Raw genomic sequence first — 19300 nt, 5'->3', positions numbered from 1 at the left:
CTCTCATCACCAATTACATAGAAAATGTGAACAATAAAAATAGACTGTTTGTATTACTTTTTTTAAAAAAGAAATGCTAAAAATAAAATAGATTTAAATCAATTTGCCTTGGATTAGAAAGCAAATTCATTTAGTTGTTCCCTTTAGATGAACTAGGAACTATTGAATGAAATTTAAAGGATATTAAACAAGATCTCTATAACACATTTGTTGCAGATAAATATAATCTCATTTAGTTGTCTTAAAAATATTAGATGGATGATGACTGATCTGGAATTCAGTTTTTTTTCCTGAAGGAGCCTTTTCTGACTAATAAATTTTATTAAAGGTGTAAGCTTTTGTGAGCTGTAGCTCTTTTCTTTAGATGCATAGAGTAGCTAGACTGATAAAGTTTGAAACTGACTCAAGAACAATATCATTAATCAATTACTAATTGTATAGCATTAAAAACAATCATTCTTGTTGAGACTTTCTGAGATTGTCTGAAACCTTTTGATGTGAGTTCATCAATCTCTTGCTCAGTGGTGGAATTCAAGTTCCATTTTTCCCAAACGGTCATTTTGACATCTGCTATCGAGTGTCCTGTGAGGTTGATGCTAATGCTCTGATGCTAATTTGTCCTTGTTTGAGTCTATTAATTCTTTTGTGCAAAGTTTGTCCTATCTGTCCTATGTAGAATCAAGGGGGACATTGCTGGCAGATGATGGCCTATATCGCATTAGAGGAAAAGCACATGAAAGTGGCTGTAATCTTGTGCAAGTATTTTTTGGGCCTATGATGAGTCTGTAGGTGTAGATGTGGGGGCAAAGCAGCTACCTGGATTTCTTGTAGGTCTGGTTTCCATGCTAACATCATTGTTCTGTTGTTTTGCATTGCTTGTGAGAATCTGCTTCAGATTAGGTGGTTGTTTGCATTCAGATATAGGCCTGTTGCTCAGTTACTGAGAAAATGCAGTGTTATTATCCAGTGTGAACTATAACTTAATAATAATCATACATTTGAGTAATTTGACTTATGAGTTGTACGTGACAACCAGTGGTGCTCTGTTTTTTCTGTTTTTGAAAGGTCTATATGGCTTCAGAGATGCTTGCTGTTTAGCTAAAACCTTGAAAATATAAAAATGCTAATAGCTTACTAAGAGGCTGAAACTGCAGACTAAAGGCCTATTTACTGGGAAAGTAGTAGTTGACCTCTGAGTGTTATTCAAGGCTTACTGACTTACACATCAAAGGTTAAAAATACTAGATTACTGTGAAAATGGGTTCAGGATGGATTCTTATGTCAAGTGATAATATTGTCTTTTTGCTGTAAGCAACATCACTATATAAGCTTTGCCTTGTAGCTTTCTTAGTGGGTAGGACTTTGCATTCTGTCCACTGCACAGCTCACTAAACATGGCTCAAACTGTTCATGTGATTTCTACTCATTAACTGGATTGGGAGATTTCCCCTTCAACATTCATGTACATATTACAAATAGTCCTTGACTTACAACAGTCTGTTTAGTGACCGTTCAAAGTTACAACAGCATCCCTCCTCCCAAATGATTTATGACCGTTTTTCACACTTACGACCGTTGCAGCATCCTCATGGTTACATGATCAGAATTCAGATCCTTGGCAACTGGTTCATATTTATGACAGTTGCAGTGTCCCAGGGTGATGTGATCACCTTTTGTGACCTTCTGAGAAGCAAAATCAGTGGGGAAGCCAGATTCACTTAACGACTGTATTACTAACTTAACAATGGCAGTGATTCGCTTCACATCTGTGGCAAGGAAACTCATAAAATGGGGAAAATTCACTTAACAAATGTCTCGCTTAGCAGTAGAAATTTTTTGGCTCAACTGTGATTGTAAGCCGATGTCTACCTATATACCAAAGGTTGGAGTGGAGTGGGTGAGTACAAATTCACACAGACCAGTGGCAAGATATGCTGTTTTGGCATTATTGACAATATTCTTAATGGCTTGTCTTGAGGTTTAGGTTTGTTGGAAGATGTTGGTACAGGTAGTCCTTGCTTAACAACCACAACTTAGACAAGCTACTCCATTACTAAATGATGCAGTTAAGCAAAACATCACTTGGGCAAAAATTGACTTTTTAGATTACCTGAATGTATGGCCAAATACTGTAGGTTCACAATATCAGCAATGCTTTGTGGAGTCTTCCCATTCTGGTGAGTGGATACTTAGAGAAGCTTCGACAGTTTGTTTTCTTTCTTTATCGTCAAGGTGGTGAGTTTGATTGTGTAGGTTTCTTGGTTTTGTCCTATTGAACTCATAACAGAGCCCTGGTGGCGCAGTGGTTAGAATGCAGTATTGCAGGCTAATTCTGCCAATTGTCAGCAGTTCGATCCTGACCAGCTCAAAGTTGAATCAATCTTCCATCTTTCTGAGGTCAGTAAAATGAGGACCCAGATTGTTGGGGGCAATATGCTGACTCTGTAAACCATTTAGAGAGGGCTGTAAAGTACTGTGAAGCGGTATATAAATCTTAAGTGCTATTGCTATTACTATGGGCAAGTTCAAATTCCATGGGAAAGATAGCATTGATCATTAATTTTTGATTGTTGTAAATGAATTTATAAATGTATCTATTTGGCATATTCTTTGGCAATAGATTGCAATATGTAGGCTGCGAGGGGGTCTTCATTTTCCATCCTTTAGGAATGATCATATCTTATTTCAATTTGATTAGAAAAATAATGCCTGTTGGTTTGTGTGCCAATTTCTTGATAGGTTTTGTAGATTTTGGCTTCATGCTTCTTGTTATTGATACTGTAGGAGGAGAGTTGTGTTAGTCTGTGGTGCTATAAATGCAAAAGGAGTCTGCTAACACCTTTTCTGAGTAATAAATTTTATTAAATTGTATAAGCTTTGAAGTGATCTCAGAAGGTCTCAAAAAACACAATATTAATTATCAAGATATTTGTAATTTGTCTCTCATATAATCCGCATCTGCATAACCAATTTATTTTCCTACCTTCCCCCTCCCCAACTTTTACCGCAGTTTAAATCCTACATCAGTCTAGCCAATTTTGCATCTGATGAAGTAAGCCATAGCTTATGCCTTTTAATAAAATTTGCTAATTGGAAAAGGTGCTACTAGATATTTTGTGAGCTTTTGCCACATTAGACTAACACAGCTCTGCTCCTACAATTGTTGGGTTTTTTTCTTCCATGTGAAAACATAAAATAAACCAAGGCTTATACATGGGAGAAAATTGTATAATAAAAATGCCAAATATTTCTGGGGTTGTCCTGTTTAAAAACAATTATTGCATGTTTGGGAAACCATTATCCACAGTAGACATTATGGATTCAGTTGTTAAAGTAAAAAGCTGGGCTGCAATACACATAAGTCTTCACTAAAAAAAAGTCTGTAAATAATGAAACTTCTAGTAAATTAAAGTAGTGATAGGTATTTTTGTTCAATTCAATGACTTCCATCAGTTCCAGTCAGCATGGCCAGAGATTACAGATATAGCAGTCCAGCAATATCTGAACACTTATATGTTATCCATGTCTGTTTAGTGGCGATGAAGTACACCGTATATATGTATGTATGTATGTATGTATGTATGTATTTCCTTCCATTCAGTTGTGTCCGATTTTCAGTGACTGCCTCGACAAGTCCTTGCAGTTTTCTTGGCAAGGTCTTTCAGAATTGTTGACCATTGCCTCCTTTCTAGAGCTGAGAGAAAGTGACTAGCCCAAGGTCAGCTGCTGGCTTTGTGCCTAAGGAAGGACTAGAATTCACCATCTCCCAGTTTTTAGCCTTAATCACTACACCAAACTGGGTCTCTATGATACTTAAAACCAGTTGCAAATGCCAAGGATTAGGGTTTGATATGACAAAGTCATATTCATAGAGAGGAAGATGAGCATTCGGGGTAGGTATACAGTTATATTTAAATGCAGTACAACAGCTATTTTCTGAAGAAAAACATTTAAAAATAGCAGTTAGTTTTTGCACTCAATCTTTCTATTTCGTTGTTTTGGCTCTACTCACTTAATGAAGTAATCCTCCAACATCCCATTCTTGGACCAGTGTGAATCTTGGCCCCAAAATGTTACAAAGCTGTATAACAAGTATTACACATGAAGGCATTACTTAATGTCTGTATTGACTTTGGTACCCACATAAGCATTATTAGAAGATATGCTAACTAGGTACATTTTAAAGAAAATGATTGTGTATGTGACAAATCACTGGCTATATTGGTTTAATATCCAGGTATCAGCCCTATAAGGTAGACCATACTAAGAAACCAATGCCATATAGGGCAAATCTACTTTTATTTGTGCAACTATTTGCAACTATCTTGCAAATCTGAATGTGCTTCCCCCTCCCTCACTTTACCTTGAATTGGAAAGGGTTTGTCTGAGGTGTTTTCTCAAATTACTTTCTTAGAATGGGCTTGTCTGGTTATTGCCCTGGTGGTGGCTCTTCCTCCTATCCTTTAAGGCCACTCCTTATGCCTTCTAGACCAAGGTACTTTAAGTTGTAAGATGCTCAAGCAAGCACTCTCATTTTCCTTTGCTTTCTCTACCTGAGAAGTTTAACATACAATAGCACCATTTTGCTGTGACCAGTTCTAAAGAGAGCGATCCCACAGAGGACAGTGCTGGACAGAAAGCAAGAAGGAGCTTTTTTCATAAGGAAAGAAAGGCTACTGTGTAGCTCTGAGAGGTAAAGTCCTTGATAATTTAGGATTGGGTACAGTTGGAAAAGTTGATATTGTGGCTACCTCAGGGCCCCAAAATTCTTCAGCTCATCAATCTTCAGATTGTTGATTGACCCCCAAACATTTATAATGTAATAATTTAATGAATACTACTTTAATTAGTACTATAGATAATAACAATAACATTAACTATAACATCGATCTCTTGGAGAGTCCTATCTATCCTTGGAGATTGATATTAAGCACTTTGGGGAATGCTAGGCTATATATCATGGAATAAGAAAGGACCAACAATCGGAACTGGTCTCTACAGTAATATAATTGACTTTCTGCACATTTGGGCAGTGGAGATAAATTGTAACTAAATGCACTCTTCATTGAGAAGGTTTCTACTCTTTCCTGCTTTGTTTTGCAATAAATACAGTAGGTCCTTGGTGAGCCAGAATTCAACTACCTTTTGTGAATCTAATGGGAATCTTCGAAGTGTGGGAGAAATGACAAAGTGAAAAATTGTGTCTCATGTTGGAAAAATCAGTTACAATGACTCATTGGCAAATGTGGGAGGAAATGCCTAATTACCAGCAGACCTGGCAGAGTGATACAAGTTATAGATCACAGCTTTGGTCTATGATACAGAGGACCAGGAGTGTGAAAATGTTTCAGCGTGAATTTAGTGGTTTCTCTTCGCCTAAAGCCAAAAAATAAGAAAGACTGATTCTGTTTTTGGATCTAATCCCCTGGATCATAAAACATTTCATTAAAACATTGGATTGGGTGATTTTTTACCATGGACTGTGCATCAATCTTCTCCTAATTAGTGGTCCTCCAGTATATTGGGTTTCAATCTCATATTTTCCCAATCCAAAACATTTGCACAGTCCTCGTCTTGGAGTAAAGTCAATTTAAGCACACGGTTAAACAGAATAGCAGTTTTGTTTTTTCCTAATTTATTTACTTCTTTCAGCTATCCCCATTTTTATTTCATTCTGCCTATCAACCAGAGAGCAGGTTTTGGTTCACCCTGGAATGAGACTGACACATCTAGCACCACAATGTATAATTTGTTGCCTTAATTAGTCATGGTTAATGCACATTACATTCTTACAGTAGGCACTAGTCAAATAATTAACTGACTATGAAGAAGTATCCCCTCTGTGTAGCAGAGCAATCTGTGTTCACTTGGCAAATCCTCTTTTTGCCATGTATAAACTGTGAAATATATTTGAAAGTAAAATTTTTAATTACAACTGGCATCCAAAGCTGCTTGCTCCTGGCAATTGCTGCCTTGCTAAAATGTGATCTCATTTGTGAAACGAGCTATGGGGGAAGCAATTCTGTACTGCTTTTATATTAGCTGAACAATCAGGATTGTTTAATGTTGAAAAAAGCACACTGAATGTTTACACAGTAAAGCCTACTTCCTGGTACTGTGTATGCACTCACACATGTACACACGCATGCACACACACACAAATAAATAGTTGGGCACATTCCTACATTGAATGAGCAGGCTTCCAGGCCACAAGATTTCTAATCTCTGATGCCCATTATCATCTCGGGTGAGCTCCCAAATGTTCCAGAACAAATTTTGAAAGCCTGCAAATGAGTCTTTGAAAATGATCATATTATTCTACCTTCTTCTGATTGAAATTGTTCAATAGAAAGTGAGCATTACAGAAATATTATCTTTTATATCTGGGCAAAGTTTGGGTAACTAAAGGCGTCCTATTTCAGTAGGCACCCTACTTTTTCTTTTTAAACCATTGGTTGTAGAAGACAAAGGGACGGCACATGGATTTGGATCATGCATGAAGCAGTGGGTTCTTGGTTTCAACTTTAGTATGTTTCTGAAAATTGTTCTTCCACAGGAATGGATGCATACAGGAATGCACACATATCAATATGTTACTTCATTACTCAGAAGAGAATCAGACGCCTGCTATGAAACAGGGTCTGAAAAGAATTCCAGAACTCATTTCCTACGTGCTTTCCCTAAGGGTTTATGTGTCATTCAGTTTAGGAAAGCCTGTCTTGTTGCTATGTTACAAGCCAAGGCTCAGCTAAAATAATGAATCATGGCTTGATTGAAAGCAAGAAGTTAAATATCAGTTGGATAGCACCAAAACGATCCCTTCCTGGTTTATTTAGCTAATATGCTAGAGGGAACACAATTTTCAAGACTCCTGCTATTTTGTTCAGAATAAACACACTTACTGTGCCAGGTGTAATTGAATTTTCCTTCTGAAAAAATTGGAAGCATTCTTTCCTCTGAAGTATCTCTGCACTGTATTTTAATTACAACTTTTTAAAAGTTCAGGATTGAATTAGGAAAGAACATTTTGTACTTTAACTGCATTTTCTAACAGATGGAAACTAAATGTCCATAGAGTTCATATCTCAAAATTCCAATTAAGGCTCACGTTAAAAACAAGTGGTGAGCTTTCCATTTTCTGACTTACTCTTGGGTCCCCTATGGCATATTTATAATTACAGAAAAATAACATTATAATTCTAGTACTATAATCACAGTTCTATCATGACTATTATTATCCTTAACATTAACATTCTTTTGATATGACAGATTCTTTTAGGATGATAGTGGAACAGGTTGCAAGGGCCAACTATACATCTAAAGCCAACTATTCCGAGTCGCAAAGTCTTTAATATGCAAGATATATTTTCATTATCCTGAGCACCAGCTCAATTAATTCAATTTATTTTCCATGTAATGGTAACTCTAGCCATTATAATTAATGAAGTTTTGGCGGACTCATTACTGTCTTATACAAAAAGCGCTATTCCAGTAAGTGGTGTGATCAGAGAGTTTGATTTTTAAATAGAAAATGAAAACATATAGTTTGGGTTTAAATCACTGTTCTACATTTTACACTTAACCTGAAACTTATAAAACATTTTTTCTGAAAATATTTATTTAAAATCAGTGCATTTAATCAAATATTCTGAACCAGCACTCACTCAAATTCTTTTCAGGAATTCTTACTACAAGATTTTTTCTTCCCTTCTGAATTCCATTGAACATTGTTTATATGTCTCTAAACACTGACATTATATTTTATGATTAATTGAATATATACCTTGGAACCATGTAAGGAATACTTTTGGACTCAGCAATGAGAAACATTGCTAAAGCCCTGTTTACTTATATACTTTGTTATTAAATATATATCACTTTAGAAGAGCAAAGCAAGTTTATATACTTGGCAGTGGTTTAGTTCACTGCCTGAGTTCCTAAGGGAAATGGGCAGCTATATAAATTTGTTAAACAAATATATCCCACAAAACCAAGAAATCAAGATTGTGTAAATTATTGGCTGTAAGCTGCCTAGAGTCACCACTTGGCAAAATGAGCGGCATGTAAACTTAATGAATGAACAAATAAAACGTCATGACAGATTATTATACCATTGTTATTATGACACAATTAACATTCATGGCAGAAATCCTATATTTTTCCTAATAAAACAGATTTTAAATACAGAACACAAACTATTACTTACCCAATATTGTTATCTGTAAATACCTGATAGGTGTATAAATAGGTTTCAAATTTAACAGTTTCAGGATTGAAATGTCTCATTTTGAGATCAAAACCACTTCCCAAATGATCACTTGAAACAACTATTTTCTTCCTGCATCAGTATTTGCAACTTGAATGGTCTAATTTAAAAACAATGATACTTCCGTGATGTTTGAATTGCTAATAGCCATACAGACTATCATCTTTTTTAGAATTCTTTGCAGAATGATTAGCTATTTTCTACTCAGGTGTGTTGCTCATTTGGCACTACAATAAGCAGAAATGTTCACAGTCTCAGGATATGAATTTGCAGTAGCTTTTAGTATCACATTTCCTTCTTACCACTAGATCTTTCCTTTCTACTCTACCAACTTTGTCCCTTCTGTGAGCACTCTGGAACCAAGATGTAGCTGTGTTCCAGTGGTGGGTTGCTACTGGTTCGCCCTGGATTGGGTGAACCAATAACGGTGGCAGTGGGAGGCTCTGCCCACCCGCCCAGATGCTTCTGCGCAGAAGCGTTGTGCGTGTTTGCGCATGCGCCCCCACAAGCAAACTGGTAGCAATGGGTTTTGAAACCCACAACTGCTGTGTTCTATGAAAATATCTCACTGGTTTCAGTAATACGCTTCTCTGTTTTCCTGCAAAAATGCTTGTCTACAAATACATTGATGCTTGATTGTGACCAGATCTTACTAATGTTTTCAAGATTAGAAATACTTTAAACAAGCTGTTTTAGAAATCAGTATCCATTTAGAAATTCTGAAAGCAAAGGTTTGCATTAAAATTTCCATCAGGAGAGATTCATAATGAATTGTGAAGCATTTTGCTAGCCTATGCTTCAGCATTTTCCCCATAACAATTGTGTTTGATCATGGTTCCTTCATTATTATTGTTCCATGCTCCACTATAGATTATCTGTTTTAAATAGGTGATTACAGTATCTTCCTGAGTGGAAAAATAGCAAAACTATTTCTAGTCACTTACTTAATTGTGCTGACATTTTCATTGGAATTCTCTATGCTTTTTTTTGGGGGGGGGGGGAGCATTTTTTATTGATTTCTTCTTCAAAACATGAGTTAACTCATTTTTATGAATTTCAGAAATACTAAATTCAGGTTGCCAATATTCTCGCATGAAGGATGTTGATATCTCGTGTCCTTTGAGTGCTATATCTGTCTATCTAACATACATTAAAATGCATAGGTGCTTGAATTATGTACCAGAATTCCAGTAAGGCAATCCACAGAGACAATTTTGGAACAATGTGACAGTAACAGTTTTATCTGCAGTGACCATAAGCTGATTTGCAGCTTTAAACTAAGCATGTTTTCTTAAAGATTATTTTCATTAAGTTACTTAGTCTTTCAGCCAATTTGCAACTCTATGCATGTATTTTATAGTCTGCCTCACCAAATCCTCCTGGGATTGCCACCCTTAACATATTGGGAGGATCAGTAGTTCCGATAATTCTGAGTTTTGTAGCGGCATTTTAGAAGATACATGAGGAGATAAATAGTGTGGACTCCTTTGCTCATATAAGATATACTGTACCTATGCAGAATGAATTACTTAAATCAGCTGAGGCAATATATAATATAGCAGGTTTTGGATTGTAAATTCCTCCACGTGTGGACATGGAAATAGTGATTTAGGAAGCTTTGCAAATTGCATCATTATATTGTACATCTGTCTCACCTTTTGTGCCTTTCATCTGTATTCCTATATATTCCTATTAAGATGAAGAAGTGACCATGAGTTCTCTAAAGCTTGGAAAGGGGGAGCAGTAGCTGCATACTAGAAACAGTGCTTTTAATAAAAATATTCTTTGGAAAGGGCCACCTGTCTGAGTTCCCAAGCCGTTGACAGGATGTCATAAGAACATCTGCTTGTCCTACTAGAGATTATCCCTTTTTAAAATATCACTGGAACAGTGTGAACTATAACCAAGCCACTGATAAGATATGCTAGCAAGCCATCTCCACATGTTATCATTTATACTCCCTGACCCCTAAAAATATGAACAGGTGATAAAATCCCCAGACCCTTGGAATCTCAATGTAGACCTGAAGTTCTAGAAGGGTGCTGCACAACTTTCAGATGATTCCAGAGGAACTATCTGAGAGTCTTGGTAAACTGAAAGGATGTAGGTTGGTATATCTTTTTATCTGTAACTCTATTCATATTTATTCACAATTCTTTTTGACATTTCATCTTGGCTTGAGATGAACAATGAACAATGGTTCATTGATTCTGAACCCTAAAAAAAAACCTATTAGCACTGGTAGCCACAAAGAGTAACAACAAAGTAGCTCCTGATAGGATCAGCCTTGCCAATAAAGTTGAAAATAGAAGGGGAAAACTAAAAATAATCCCCAATGTTGATGAGTGATGCCAACCTACTTTTTTAAAAAAATTTGAATTTCAACCCTGGGTTTCCCCCTTTTTGCCAATTCCGTATCTGCTTTTTCTTCTCCAATGAAAATCGTAACTGCCTTCTATTCCCAATGTGTTGTCAGGAAAGCAAAGTATAGCATTAGAACACAAGAGTTGGTTTGTGTTACTCTCCTCGGCATCTCCTCTAGAATGTATAAGCACACAATCAACCACCACCAAAACCTTGGTGACTGCAGACTTGTCACACGTATTTTAATTTCAGCAAAGATCAATGATTTTTTTTCAGTGTAGTATACGTCAGCTAGACACTACAAAAACAGGAGAAAAAGAAGATATATGCTTTCAGATTGTGGATTTGAAGATAGTTACTAATACGAACTGCAAAAATCAGACTTATCAATCAGACCTGGACCAAATGCAGGCCAATTGCTCTCTTGAGAAACTCTTGTGTGCATGTAATGTAGCATGAGAGAAAAAATTATTATGCTTGCCAAGGTTGAGGGAAATAGAAGAAGGGAAAGACAACAGATAAAGTGGATAGGTAGGATCAAAGAGATTACTGGAATGCCCTTGAAAGAGCTCAGATTATTACAAGAGACAGGTTGCGTACGTAAAAATTTCTCTATGCAGTCCACAGGTTGAGTTGAGTCCTCTTTAATTGTTTCTGACTACCTGAATCACTGAATCCAGAATCTCTGAATACCACAGAATATATTACTAGTTATACTGTAGCTAAACAGTAATGTCTGCATAACTCAGATGAACATAACCTGTACATTCCCTCAGAGCCTTAGGTGTAACCTCTTTATTATCTTAATGTAACTGGTCCAAAGAGTAAACATACTAATTGTTTAAAAATTCATTAAATCTATGGATAATTAATTTTAAACATTCATTAATTCAACTCATTTTGGGGAGTACAACCACACAGCATTTGGCTAGCCAAAGTTGTCCAGCCTTGATTTCACTGGCTTAATAGTCAAGTTGTGAGATTGGGCCTTTTTAATGTAATTTATGTTTTTGATTTTTGTTTAAGTTGACATTGAACTTTGAGTAGTATTTTTGTTGGTCATTCAGCTTAACTATAAATGTGCATTGCAGAGGTCATTAACTGTGCATTTGTGAATGAGTGAGAAAAAGGAGAGGGGATACTTAGAAATTTAAGGATTCATTCCTAGTAGCAATTTAGTTATCTAGGTTGTACTTTCCATTATGCCTGCATCCTAATTAAAATAAGCTTTGCTATATAGTGTTTTTCCATTTTCCTCTTCTGAGTTTTGTTTCTGTCTGGAAGCTAGATAGCCAGTTATATATTTCGCTGGAAAACTACTTGCATGCAGTAGGTAATAAAATGAAAGAAATAATCCTTAGTTTTATAACCAAAAATGATAAAGAATAGTGAATGTTTTTTTTTAAGTAGCCTACTATATCAAATTGCTATTTTTATGTAATTTTAACCTCCAAAAGATAATAGCAACAGCAGTGCCAAAATCTGGATGTGCTCTTGCTTGGCAGTTTTAACCCATGTGTGCCGGTTCTAAGCATAAGCTTTACTTGTTTCAAATTTTCCATTCAGGTTGATGGAGGCCTCAGCTCCATGACCATATTTTTAAACACTTAGTGTGTCAGCTTTGGAAGCCATATTAGGCCAGAAACTTCCATGCTGCCACCTTCTCATGTGTGGGAAAGTAGGAGGGGGGATTTAGTAGAGGAGGTATCTGTAGACATAATAGCATTCTTCCTTGTTGGTCAAGGTCAGGGCGATCGTGCATCAGAAGAATGAGTGGTCGGAGTGAGGTCTCGAGATGGGACGGCGGTTGATTGGAGCATGTGATCGACTGAGGAACGAGGGGATGGTTTTGGGGGTTTTGATTTACTGAGGGAAAACCTGGACCTCTCAGATTTGGGTTTTCCCAGATGTGCCAGTTTACCTATTCTAGTAAATAGAACTTTGAAAAATGCTTGCTTCAGAGTCTTTACTTGGAGTTGGGGGTTTTTCTGGAACACTGACATAGTGTAAACCTTGAAAATGCTCTGGAACCATCTAATGACGCACCATTTTGGTTCTAAACCTGAAAGGAATTTCCAAACAAGGTGCCACTTGGCTGGATCCCAGTGGAAGCTTTCTGGCGACTTTGGATTCTTTCAAAGTAACGGGGAGGCATTTTGAGGTAAAAATTCACACAATGACCTTCAGCACAATTTTCACATGTTTTATTCTGGGTTACAAATTGTAAATAAACATAATCAATGTTACAGAGGGAGTACTCGCCTGTTCAGATTTTCAAATGGTATCTCTTCGTAAGCCCTGCAGTATTGGCTAACATGCAGTCTACTAACTCAGAAGATTAAGCAACTGCATTCTTTTTAATTAAATACAGTTTTATCGGTTAAGTAGGCAAGTTATGTTTTCTGAAGAGACTCAGATTTTTAGTCTTGGGATTTGCTTAGCACAGAGGAGAACAATTTGTCAATGCCAGACACATTAGTCCTTGTGTGGGGGTTTGAGATTTCATGGTGGATTTTGACTTTGGAAGCCCTGAATTGGAAATGTAGCTGCACTGGATACAGAGGTCCAGATGACTGTGAACCCTAATTAAGATAAGCTCTATTAATTATGAGCAGTTGAGCAGAATCAGGTCTTTCAGGTGAAGTGTAAAAGTGACAGAAAAGCCGTGGGTGGAGTGAGGGAGCCATTGCGTTCATGCCCTTATCTTCTAATTATAATTGTCAAATTCTTTAAATTGACAGAGTTTGAATGTTTCCATTTTTTATCAGATATGTTTGCTCCGTGAGTGGTGGTAACTGTGGATATTGTTATTATTTTTGATTGATTGATTTCTATCCCACCTGTCTTCTCAGAAGGCACAATCTAATGTCCTAAGCAGCCCATAATGCATTATTTTTTCTGATGGACCTGCCAGAAGCAGGAAAAGTGGATGATCTAATGACATGGACTGTATCTGCACCTCTTGTATGGCATTTGTTATAATGTCATTTTATATGTACATCAACCATATGTGAAGGCTATACGAGAGTTAGGTCAAACCAAGTCAGTTTGGTTTGTATTCTGCATACAAAATTGCCTTCATTTGCATCCAGGAAAGATTATATTTGCAGTTTATCCCCAACCTGGTCATTCAGATCTGCCAATGGTGCACCCTTTCCTGATATAATTGAGTCTATCATGAGTATATCATTCTGTTTTTCTCTCTCCTTCTACCTTTCCCGGTGTTATAGATTTCTCAAAAGAGCCAGGACTTCAGATAATATGCCTAAAATATTATCATTTAAGCCTGATAATTTGTCCTTTGAATGAGAACTCTAAATTATTTGTTCTATAAGCAGTTTGTTTGTTTGATATTCCCCCCGCCCCTATCCATGGTATTCTCAGGAGTCTTCTCCAATACTAAAGATGAAAATCATCAATTCTCTTTCCAATATGGCACTTCCATAGAGTGCCATATTGCCCATATGAATCTGACCTCTGTAGGTATAGACATATCTCGGCTTCTGAATATCTTTTCCAAGGCCATCATTGGTACATTAGTGGGCACTGGTCTGTGACATATTTTTACTGCTAGTTTCTATGATGATAGTTGATTCTAAAATGCAGAAGCTATTCACTACTTCAGTAGCATCCTAGTCAATTCTAAGACTGGTTGCTGCTCCATCTGTTGTCATTAGTTTGGTCTTAGTCCCATTTTTCATTATTTGACTTTTATGGCTAGAACTTCCAGATGTTTTCCATTTTCAGCTATTAGAGTAGTGTCATCAGCATATTCCTCCTTCAGTCTTAAAATCATGCTCATCTTTCTAATAATTCTGCTTCCCGCAATATATATTCAGCATGTAGGCTGAATAAATAAGCAGGGTATATATAGTCTTGTCTCATTTTTTTTGCTGACCTGCAGTCAGTCTGTTTTAGCATGTTCCAGTTGAATTGTGGTTTCTTGACATGTATAGGTTTTGTATGAATACAATGAGATGTATTGGGATTCCATTTTCCTAGGGACATTCCATAGCTTGATATGGTTGATACCGTTTATTACTTTCTATAATCAGTGGGGCACATGTTTACTTCTTTTTGGTATTCTTTGGCTTTCTTAATTATCCAGGGTATGTCAGTGTTCCTTGGTCTATTCTAAAACTAGCTTGAACATTTGGGATCTCTCTACAATTTTAATTTACATTGGAGGTCGATTAGATTAGTATTTTTTAATAGTACTAAGTCTTATTTTATTAGCATGTCAAATTAAGGGTATTGTATGATAGTTGCAGACTCTATTAAGTCTTCTTTCTTTGGTATTGGCATGTAGACTGACCTATTCCAATCTGTTCATCAGATTGTGTTGTTCTCCCACATTTGATGACATTGTTTATTCAGAAACCTTGTAAATTCTTCTTCTATTGCTTGCCATATTTTTTTAGATATTCCAGTAGTCTTCTAATTTGGTAATGATCAGAGTGCTGATTTAATATACTCTTCTAATACTACAAATTCATGTAAGTAGGAAATATTTTTTTAGGTATCATGGATGTTGACATCTCTATTTTACATACCTTTAGTAAGTTCCTTCCCTCTTACTTTGATCTTCCTTTAATCAGTTATTATCTGTCCATTGTGACTTGAGTACCAGCTCAAGGCTGGATCACCTTCTGAGTTCAGAGATTTTTTTGGAAGACTTTCCTTATTTTTCTTTCTCTCTTATCATTTACAGTATCTTCTTAGATGTCATTGTACTACTGCTGTTTTCTAATCTGGTAGCTCTCTTAGTTCCTTTGTGATATCTTTGTCTTTCATGGCTTTGGCTTCTCTTCTCTTCTTGGCAGTTTCCATGTTTCCTTCCGACATCAGTTTGCTTCTTTTTCTTTTTCTTTGGAAATATTAATTCTTAACAACTTTTGTCTACAGTTCCTCTTCATGGAGAAAATCTATTTATGTGGGTTACTAAGAATCAACACTGACTTGATGGAACATAATCGAACAATTCCTCTGCTTTCTTATCAATGAAGTTCAGATCTTCAAAGTAATTCAGGATGTTCTCTGAAAATAATGGCTATATGTTCAAGATTATGCCATGTAAATTGAGTGATTTTCTTCTTCACCTTAGCTTGACTTGGAACTTATACAAGTGAACTTCATGGTCTGTTTCAAAGTCAGCCCTTGGCCATATCTTAGCTATTATAAATAATTTTGTTCAGGTTTTTCTTAATATGGAGCAGAAGACAGACACAAATTCTATGCTCATTTCTATTTTCCTACTTATTTTATTCTGCTGTTTATATAAGTTCACAACTATTGATATCTTATTTAATATATACATTTCTACAACTATGTTCCTATGTTTTGTAGCATTATATTTTTTCTATCTTAATTATTTCTTAGCTCTTTAAATATTCCCCCCCCCTTTTTTTTCTGGTCTTCAGTTTTTGTAGCGAATCATGGTCCATTTCCACGTGAAAAACCCTTTTCACTTCTCAATCGACTTGTGAATGAGCTTTTCTCTCACATCAAGAACTCACTGTCCTGGTATATCATTCTTTTATTAAGGATTTTGATTACAATAGTAAAAACTGATAAAAATTAAACTTCTAGAAAGAAAAACAATATGATAAAAAGAAAATATATATATTAAGAAGTGAGTTCTAACTGTCATAACAATAAGTGTAGATAAATTTACTAACTGCTCACCTCCTATAAAGTTACAAACAGATATCTCTTCATTCCATATCCTATACCTTATTTATAAACAAACTCATAACAAATCAACCTTTCAATCCTGGGGTCAACAAGAAATCTGTTGGTTGACAGAACTTCGCAAGTGTGTGTGTTTGTGTGTGTGTTTGTGTGTGTGATATTTTAATTTTGATCAAATAAACCAACTTTAGATTCCTTTCACTTCTGATAGTCTTAGTTCTTATTTCATTGAAATATTGTTGTAGAATTTGATTTCTCTTCAATACTTCTTTATACCAATAGAAGAGAATAGGAGCGAATTGTGAATTCCTTGCTGCTCTGTGAACTTGGTTGTTTGCTTGCTTGTTTCATTACCTGACTAGATAACATCATCAGTGCTAATGGATATGGAGTTTGTTCCCTGCCAGTGTTGATGGAGGTTGATTTTCTCCTTAGTAGTTCCTTGATTAGGCTATTGTTTTCTCCTTGATTGTTTATCTGTTTAATTGTTTGTTTCCTTGTAGATCCTTTATTAAGGTATTATTTTCTGCTTGGTTGATTGTCTGCTCTTAATTCCTGCTTATCTTGGTGTAGAATGCTTGAAAAAATGTGTTCTGTTTGTTTCTTAGCTTTTTCATTTTCTCTTTTGAATAGTGTGTAAATGTGATTTATCTCTATGTGTACATTGATGGCTGTTGTGTTTGGGTGTCAAACTTCCAGGAATTCTGTAGCAATTTTCAATTTAGTCTCACAGTTACCAGTTGAAGCTATGATTGAGTCTGTCCATGTGTTGTGAGATTAAGGAATTTTATCATGTCTTCTGACTGTTAGTTGGTATTCATGGATGTGCTCTGCTAATCTTCTGCTTGTCTATCCTACGTAGTGGCTGTTATAGTCCTTACAGTCTCTACAGTCTATATGTTGTAGATGACTCCTGTTTTTTCTTCTTCAGCTGTTGGATCTTTTGATTCGGTTAAGATGTTTTGCAGGACTTCAGTTAGTGTGCTATGGTGATGCCATGTAATAACCAAGGATTCCACAGTTCAGCTCTGAGTGACATATATTCTCTTCTACAGAACAGGTTGCAATAGTCTGATAGTTGTTTCTGAGTTGTTTCTGATATTTGGTAGGGTTATCCTTTGCATAGATTGTGTTGGTTCTACTATGGTGGGTTGAGAGATCTGACAACATTGTTATCAATGAAAAAAATCATTGGATTAGTAGCAGTTGAGAAGTTGTCCTGCTTTATTTCACTTTCCTAGGCCATATAGTCAAATTACGGTTTTCCCCTTAATATTTCCAACTTTGGCATCCCAGTCTCCAGCAACAAACAGCACATCTTGCTTGCATGTTCTGTCAATTTCAGATTGAACATGACTATAAAACTCATCAACCTTTGGGACACAGCTCATTTAACCACTGCCTTGCTTATCAATGGAAATTTGGGGCTCCATTGTGGTTGTAAGGTGAAGACTACCTGTGCTGTTGCTGCCTTAAAGAGGTGCCTTCTTGCTTTAGCCAGGTAGTTGGCATGACCTTCAGACCTAGGGTGATCCTGCGAGGATATTATACTCAATTGCTTTCTTCACTCCCTGATTCCAGAACACACCTGCTAACATGAGAAAGCAGGTTAGCAAGAGATGGAGGTATGCCCAGGAGTGTGTGGTCAAAAAGGTGAAGATGATAGCTGCAACTGTCTAAACCCACCATTTTTTGTTATATGTTTGTGTAGGGTGTGTAAAAAGGGGCAAGAGGTGGCTGTCCGGAGTGGTAGGGGAACGTCAAACATGGAAACAACGTTTGCCCAAAGTGAATTGGGCTGTATTCCCATTAGTGGGTTGGGGCAAACTTCTAAAACATGAGAAATTTTGGGGTTGCTGACTGAACAGGGCGATTGTCTCAATTTGTCTGAAGGTGCTGTTGTGGCGTGCTCAGCAAGAGGAGGCTGCCCGGCTGGAAGCTGCAATTGCCGCCCGAAGAAAAGAAGAAGAAGATGAAAAGGAGAAGTTTCGGAAAGAGAAAGAATGGCTTCAAAGAGCTGAGGATAAAGAAAAAGTATGCAATCTGTCTGTCTGCGTGTTTGTGTGTGTATATGTGTGTGCGCGCGCGCCTGCGCGCTTTAAATGCTTTAATATATTTAAAACGTTAATTGATCTGGATACATTATACCCTTGTAAGCAGTCTTAAGGATTATTACAGAGATTAATGAGTGCTTAGTGGATATCAGCCAGGCCAGTATATTTTGCAGCTTTGAAAACTCTTGACTTCTTCACAGCCATGTTAAGTTTCCTCACCCCACTTTCCCCCCCCATCAAAAAAAAAAAAGACCCTATTATGAGGAGCATGCTTGCAGGCATATGCCTACTGTACTCTCACAGAGAGAGAGAGCAGAGAAGCCAGCGAGAGGCAGATTTTTGCTGTCAAGAGCAACCGTGGCAAAGACCAGAGTGGTTTGCAATGCAGCAGCAAAGGTATGCTGCAATGCACCAAATAAGCTTTCCCGGGGTAATGCCTGCACAAAGCAAATGAAGCATCGCAGAGACCGCTTCGGAGAACAGTGGGCCTGATGCCCAGTAGCAGAGATAGGGGCAAATGCCTGAAGTGGGTCTCAGGAAGTCTGCTTGCATTATTAGGCTTCTTTTTTCTGATCCTTTGAGAATCAGAATCCAGAAGGCAAGAGATCAGCAGCCTCCGAGAGAAAAAAATATGAAAAGGAGGATCGTTGAAATTGCAGCATGTATTATATGGCTCCTCAGAATGCCATTACCACAATGGGAGCTATTAAGTGAAATTATTATTATTATTTACTAAATATCCTCTTCTACATTTTAAGGGTCAGATGCCTTGTTTAAAAGCAGCCTTTCAGAATGGGATTCCCGGGCTCTCATAATACAGTTCAGTGTTTTTATTGCCCGATAAGTTATAAAAATAATAAAATCAGGTAAAGTGTAGAGCTTTATTTTATGTGACTTATTCCTTTTTTTTGTTTTTAGAGGGTGA

At 36.7% G+C, this 19300-nt stretch overlaps 1 protein-coding gene across 7 annotated transcripts in view; it reads left to right on the top strand.

Moving 5' to 3' along the window:
- Positions 1–19300, top strand: part of CCDC148 (coiled-coil domain containing 148) — a 172466-nt gene that overhangs the window by 126388 nt on the left and 26778 nt on the right. For all 7 annotated transcript variants that reach the window (XM_060687976.2, XM_060687975.2, XM_087881898.1 and 4 more), the window contains one exon: positions 18215–18355. In XM_060687976.2, coding sequence (XP_060543959.2) covers positions 18215–18355 — 141 coding nt within the window. The remainder of the gene's footprint in view (positions 1–18214; positions 18356–19300) is intronic.

The sequence above is a fragment of the Pantherophis guttatus genome, chromosome 1, assembly GCF_059756535.1.
Source record: "Pantherophis guttatus breed Tessera chromosome 1, ASM5975653v1, whole genome shotgun sequence".
In the NCBI taxonomy this organism is placed as follows: Eukaryota; Metazoa; Chordata; class Lepidosauria; order Squamata; family Colubridae; genus Pantherophis; species Pantherophis guttatus.
This window is presented reverse-complemented; position numbering and strand designations above follow the sequence as displayed.